Source organism: Orbicella faveolata, unplaced genomic scaffold (genome assembly GCF_042242905.1).
Source record: "Orbicella faveolata isolate gen_17 unplaced genomic scaffold, um_ofav_v1 contig_46, whole genome shotgun sequence".
Taxonomy (NCBI): domain Eukaryota; kingdom Metazoa; phylum Cnidaria; class Anthozoa; order Scleractinia; family Merulinidae; genus Orbicella; species Orbicella faveolata.
Genome location: NW_028301576.1, coordinates 31,530,001 through 31,537,500, shown reverse-complemented (window position 1 = coordinate 31,537,500; position 7,500 = coordinate 31,530,001). Strand labels below are relative to the sequence as shown.

Sequence of the window (7,500 nt, the reverse complement as noted above, 5' to 3'; positions counted from 1 at the left end):
TACCGAGTATAATCCTATTACACTGATCCTAAAACCACTAACAATTGATTGCTTTAAGCTGAGTCATATCTATTTAATATTCATCACAGGATGTGGCTATAACACCCAACGCAAATTTCTGCTCGCAAAGCAATATAATTACTTAAAACATGCTTGAACTTAAACAAACAAATCTTCTAAATATTGTACTAAAACTTGTTATGACACTCTCCCCTCCTTGACTCGTCTACAAGTAAAGCATTAGGCGCGATTTCCAACGAGAATCTAACGCTGCTTTTCGTCGAGGGACGGTTCTTGTGGGACTTTCTACAGTTTTCGCAACACTGTCCATTCGTGGTAATCCATCCCCCTTACTTCTAATTTCCAAGGGGTATAATTTTTGCACTGGCCTGGATAAGTGTGTTGGCTTCCCTTTTGTAACCACCCTTACATTAGCCCCTCTAACTACACTGTCCTCACCCTTCACAAGGCTCTCTACCACTCCTAATTTCCACTCTCCTCTTTTCTTTTCCTCATCATACACTACGACTACGTCTCCTACTTCTATCATTCTATTCTGATTTCGTACCTGACACCTATGAAATTCCCTTCGCCACCGGTTCCAAAAGTGAGCTAACCGAGTACTTAGATGTTTAAATCTTGCCAAACATTGCGCCCCACTTACCACATCATCTGGTTCCACAATCTCATTCGGGATTGATTCAATTCTTCGCCCATAGATCAAATGAGAAGGCGTTAACACCTCGTCCACTTCATTGTACTCATAGGTCAACAGCCTCGCGTTTAACGTACATTCTACTTCTGTGAGCACTGTTAGTGGCTCCTCATACGACAGCCTGGTGTTTCCTAACGTCTTTCTTAAACAATCTTTCACACTTGCAACCATCCTTTCAAAAAATCCCCCCCACCAGGGTGCCCTTTCTAAATTAAACTTCCACTCTATCCTCATATACTCCAAGTGTGCTCGGACTTCTGGATGGTTGAACAACTCGTTTAAGGCTTTCTCAGTTGCTTGAAATGTTTTTGCGTTTTCGGACACAATGAGAACAGGCATTCCATTTTTCGCAGTGAATCTTCTCAGACAACGTCTTAAAGCGGCAGCAGACAAATCTTCTACTGATTCTAAGTGAACTGCTCTGGTCATGCAACACGAAAATAATGCAGTATAAACTTTCTCCATTTCTCCTGATTTACTCTTCACATAGAGGGGCCCAGCAAAATCGACACCTACCTTCGAAAATGGTGGGGCTTCTGTGACTCTAAACTCTGGCAGTGCTGCAGTTGGTGGAGAACTGTACAGCTTTCCTTTAAGCTTCTTACAAGTAACACACTCGCTCAGGACCCCTTTCACTTCTTGTCTGCCCTTTGGTACCCAGTACCTTGATCGCAATTTGGCTAATGTAGCCCTCACACCATTGTGGTGTACCCTTTCATGACAACCTCGTATAATCAATTTAGTCAAGTGGTTCTTTCTTGGAAGAATGATGGGTCTTCTAGCATCAAACTCTAAATCTGAATTAACAAGCCTACCGATGCATCTAAAAATCCCTCCTTGCTCTACAATGCCAAGTTCACTTACCAGCTGTTTGAAGTTGCCTTGCTTCTTCAATTCGTTTTGGATCAACTTGATCAATTCGATCTTCGCCTCCTTTAACTCACTCACTTCCAACTTACCTGTGTGCTTTATGATTTCCTTTCGCTTCAAACTCGCCTTTAAATTGTTCACGAACCGTCTCACCCAAGCGGTCACACACACTAACCTTTGCAGCTTGCTGTAATCGTTCATGTTTACCACTACTGAGGTCTCTTCTTTCATTTCGACCAACATTACCGATGTGGTCTTCTTTTCTTCGGATGAGGTCTCGGGAGTTTGAAAGTCCTCGTTTGTGACTGGCCAATCTTCTTTCTGTCCTGTCAACCATCGCGGGCCACGCCACCAAAGTTCGTTTTCCTTCAGTTGGGAAGCTAGCACCCCTCTCGAACCAAGATCTGCTGGGTTTTCTAAGGTCGAACAATGCGCCCATTTCTCCTTGTTTGTCAGCCTGAGAATCTCGTCTGCTCTGTGTTGTACGCACTGCTTCCATTTGCGCTTGTTTTGGATCCAGCTGAGCACTGTTTTGCTATCCATCCAAAATCTCACGCCATCTACCTTTACCTGTGACTGTAATGCGTTACACACCGTGTTCATAAGTTGTGCCCATATTCTCGCTGACATCAATTCCAAGCGTGGAATGGAGAGTTGTTTTAAGGGGGCGACTCTCATTTTACTTGCAACTAAGTTAGCATGGGCCTGACCATCATCCATACGGTACACGAGGTAAGCCATGGCACAGTACGCTCTCTTGCTCGCATCTCCAAATCCATGTAAAATAACACTCTGTCACACTCTCACTTGCCTCATACAGACACCTACTGACCTTAATTTCCCTCGTTTGTAACAAATCTTTGACCCATTTGCACAATTGCCCTTTAATTTCCCCTGTCAACGTTTTGTCCCAATCAAGCCTGCTACTACAAATTTCCTGAAAAAGAATCTTCATGCTAACCCTCACTGGGCTAATTAGCCCCAAAGGATCGAACAAGCTGGCTAACAAGCTCAAAACGTTATGCTTGGTGGGTTCTAGATCTTTCGCCTTTTCTGCAATATGCGCGAGACTAAGGTGGAAGGTGTCCGATTCACAATTCCATATAACACCCAGAACCTTTTCTCCCTTCGTACCCCGTTGGGCTTCTAATTTTGACTTCACATACGTTTCTTCATCTTCTAGTCTTCTTACCATTTCCTGTTTTGTTGTGGGCGTCTCAATCGATCCGATTCTCTCTTTCAACTTTGGGCAATTGGTTTTCCACTTTCGCAAATTGAACCCTCCGTTTGCCATTCTGACCTTTGCTTTGCTGTACAGATTGTACGCTTTGTCGGTTGTGCTCTCACCCGAAACCAGATCGTCTACGTAAAAACTTTCGACCATTTTTCTAACAAATTCAGGATCAACTTCTGCAAAGGTTGCTAGGCGATGCCTTATTGTGCCATTAAGCAGGAAGGGTGACATGTTCAATCCAAAAACAACTTGACAAACTGATACACAATAACGCTCGATTTGCTGTCACGCACGTCATCCACCCACAGGAACCTCAAACAATCGCGATCATTTACATCTACCGATACATTCAAAAAGGCTTTATCGATGTCACCGACAAGCGCGACCCTATTTTCCCTGAACTGTACAAGTATATCAAAAAGTAAGGGGTTTAAAGATGGCCCGGTATGTAGACAGTCGTTCAGCGAAGTCCCGTTCTTACCTTCTTTTGAAGAGGCATCATAAACTATTCTCAGCTTTGTGGTTTCCGCATCCTTGTGAATGACAGCTTGATGAGGCAAATAATGAAGCTTGCTCGCCCCCTCCAATTCTGCCACCTTTTCAACAAAACCCGAACTTAATTGCTCTTTGATGATAGAATCGTACTCCTCAAGTATTTCCGGCTCCTTTCCTAATCTTTTAATTTGGCCTTTCATGCGTGACAAACGGTTTGCAAAATTACTAGGAAGGTTGTTGTGACCTTGTTTCCAAGGCAACTTAACCGAATACCTACCTTCAATGAAGTTAATCTCACTCTCAAATGATTCATGCAACTGATCGCTTGCTTTGATTCCTAAACTCTCTAAATCCCACAAACTTTTAACTGTACTCTCTAAACTATCTCTGTCGATCGCTACACTTTTCTGTGCTACGAAATTTACTGACACTTCCTGTCTACTGTCTGACTCTTTTCTTTTTAGGGGGTCTGACAATACCCATCCAAGCTCAGTCTCTCCTGCTACGGGTTCTTCTGGCTCCCCCCATATTGTTCTCCCCTTCTGAAACTCCCACAAGTAATCCGATCCTATCAACAAATCTATTACGAGTTCTTCCTTTGTTTGACAAATGTCTGAAAACCACAGATCACGAAAGTGCAGGTAATCGTTTTTGACGACCTCTACGTGCTTGTTGGTTATATTGGATATTTCCGGCACAACATAAGCTTCAACCTAAGCGCCCGATCAGCCTTTAGAGGCATTATGTCAAACTGAACGACTTCCCTCAATCCCGTTTCTTTGGCTTTATGCCCGAACGTATTAATGCTTACCCACTCCTTTCTTACAACTTCTAAGCCATAATCACCTGCAGCCTTAGCTGTTATGAATGATTTGTGACTTCCTGAGTCAAATAAAACTCTCACCCTTCCCTGTACCCTCCCCTTAATTAAGGCTTGGGCAGTTTGGAATGCAATTCTACTTTCCGTACCTACAAGCATGCTATTTGGATTACTCGTGATTGTGGGTTGAGCACTATCTCCCCCTCGGGGTTGCTGCAATTTTGCGTCACGCAAACACGTGTTGTGAAAACCCTTACAACTTTTACATTTTACAGTAATTTGGCAATCTGGGGCACAATGTCCCCGGTCAATACACTTAAAGCATCTACCAAACTTAAATAACAGTTTCTTACGTTCATCAATGTTCGTGACCTTCTTACATTCCTTCGGTAGATGGTTTCCAAGGCAGAACGCACATCTTCGATCATCCCTTTTCCTTGCAAACAGCGCCCTTGTGGTTGGAGGCCTGTTCCTTCCATCGCTGGACGCAACTCGGCGCGGCGTCAAACACTGGTCCTCTCTCAGTTCCACTTCGACCAGGAGTGCGTTCAACATGTCCCCCAATGACCACTCCAAATACTCCGTCTCTCTTGTGATAGTCAGCTGAATGGAGTCAGGGATCTTCTCCAGCAGCATCGGGACGACAATTTCCGAGTAGTTTCGTTCTTTTACTTTTAACGCTTGTACCGCTCTGTACTTACTTTCTGCAAAATCATAGAGACTGCGCAGTCTGGGTGTGTCACTCTCATTGAATACAGGACGTGCATTCAACAGTTCATTTACAAGTGCTCTTTGCACCACGATCTTTTTACCATATCGTTTCTTTAGCAGTTCTACCGCTGCCTGGTAATTAGCGGACATCAGTGCGAATCCTCCAATTGCTGATATTGCTGGTTCTAGCAAAAAATTTCTCAGGTATGAGAATTTGTCCACGTTCGAAAGCCCATCGTTCAAGTGAATGGAACTTTCAACGAGTCCCAGAACTCCTGCCATTCTCCAAGTTTTCCGTTAAACTTCCACACCTCTACCTTTGGAAGACTGTAATGGATGAGATGATTCGGGTTGGGTGGTGGACTCTCTTGTTGTTCTGGTGGCGCGAATGGCGGGGCAGGCGGGGCAGCGAGCTCGGCCAGGCGTTCATCGATTTCAGCTAAACTTTGCATTACGTGTGCTTTCAATCGGCCACTCCGTTCGATCTCATCCGCTATCTCCTCTTCTGTCACTTTTTCATCAGCTGCTAACTCGGCCAGAATCTGCTCATCTAACGCCAAAATCTTGTCAAGCTGTTCTTTCAGGTTGGCTTTCCATTTCTGTAATTTAGACTTTCTGACAGTGGCAAATGCGTTCTCGAAACACTCGTCAACGTCTTCAAGGACTTTCTTAAGGAATCCATGATGGCCTGCTCTCACTTTCTTGTTCGACATTCTCTCAATCTATAATCCGGCTCAAAGGACCACGTTTTGCGGAATCTCCCGCAGTGGCTGGTTTAACAAACACTTAGGACTGTATCTGTCGTTTTCTCCACTTTATTGTAGCTTCTTTCGTACATTCGTTCTGATCAATCTTATTGCTCTAATCGTTCTGACTTAAAATTACAATATTCACTACATTTTATTATCACTAGCGTAAACGCCTTGGTTACGTATGTCTGGCCGCAAACCTAAGTTGGCTAAGGCTCACTATTGTTCTTCTGCGGTCTTTTCTAATCTCCTAACGTGTAACGCTTGTGGTTGATACTAATTTCCTTAACGTGGGCTACAATTATTCTTTGATAATTACCGAGTATAATCCGATTACACTGATCCTAAAACCACCAACAATTGATTGCTTTAAGCTGAGTCATATCTATTTAATATTCGTCACAGGATGTGGCTATAACACCCAATGCAAATTTCTGCTCGCGAAGCAATATAATTACTGAAAACGTGCTTGAACTTGAACAAGCAAATCTTCTAAATATTGTACTAAAACTTGTTATGACAATGAGAGTTCACTTTGTTCCTCTAAAATAAGCTTATAAGACTCACTTCTAGTGTTTGTTTGAATTTAGTACGTGTGCTAGAGTTTCATTGTTGCAGAGAGGTGGCAAATGCAGCCGTAAAATTGTCTTTCGATGGCTCCATTGAACACATTAGTTGCTGAGGGACAAAGATGGCTGAACTTACCACTGTCGATCTAGGGTCCCAGATCAAAGACTCTGTGAGCCAACTCGTGAATTTGATGAGGCAATGTAATTTAAATATCATCAATAGAAAATGATGTTTGATTTCCATAAAAGGGTATGAAGCGTTCTAAGAGGTGTTGGACTGGTAAAGGAACATTTTGAGGAATATGAAATGAAATTAAATTAAGCTTCAAAGACAGAAAATATATGCTGAGTAGAAGTTGGTGTAAGACAATCACTCGTCTAGATTTTAGTTGAAAGGTTTGCGGAGGGAAAGTTCAAAAGGGTGAAGTTTTGTTTATCGAAAAGCTATTGTTGCAGTGTTAAGGTCGGTATTCACTTGCGATGTAAGCATAGGGATAACCATAAAAGCTTATGTGCTAGATGAGAGGCTCGGACATAAGGATAAGCATATATGCATAAGATAAGCTTGTGTTGTTTTTATGTTTGTGTTGTCTAGTTAGGGCTTGGTTGGCATAAGCATAAGTATAAACATAAGCGAAAGACTTTCAGGCAATGAGCGAGCACTATACTGCTAATAGCAACCATTTCCTTATTCAACATGACATCGACGTAAGCATAAGCATAAGACTGAGCATTTGTGCTTATGCCTATGCTGCAGCTGTGTTCACCCGTGCATAAGCTTGTTATGCTTATTCTTCTGCTTGTGTTGCAAGTGAGTACCGCACTTAAAGCCTGTTTCGCACATCTGATATAATTATTAGTATGAGGGTGAAGACAAGTACAAGGTTGTTCAAACTAGTAAAGTACGCATGCGCAGTGCCAGTTAGATCATTGATGAAACAGCATAGTGATTGAATGAACTTATGCTTGTGCTTACTTTTCGGGAGTTCCCACATGTGAAATAAGCATATGCGGAAGAACAAGAAAGAAGGGAAATGTTTCTTTTTCTTGTGCTTATGAAGGCTACTGCATGTATAACGGGAGCTCGGTCGCCTGAGGCGCCTAAGTTAGGAGTCCGGGCAAGTTAATTTTTGTTGAAGGAGCCTGAGTGGGCGTCTAAACATGGCATTTTCAGTCGCATCTACGTAGAAATAATTACAAATAATTCCTGATTTTCACTTTGTTCTACCAGCATAAAAATTTCCATTAACAAGCCTGTACGACCATCGCCAGTCATCGTGGATATGTGCAGGGACAATGCTAGTGGGTAAACTTGAGGGTTTTTCTAACTCGCGCTC

General features: G+C 42.8%; 1 protein-coding gene across 1 annotated transcript; it reads right to left on the bottom strand.

The window, feature by feature from the left end:
• Positions 1-226: 226 nt before the first annotated feature.
• On the bottom strand, positions 227-2,263 carry LOC149099733 (uncharacterized). The gene has a single exon (XM_089276902.1). It carries the CDS (start codon positions 2,261-2,263, stop codon positions 227-229), a length of 2,037 nt encoding a protein of 678 aa, XP_089133028.1.
• Between the last annotated feature and the right edge of the window lie 5,237 nt (positions 2,264-7,500).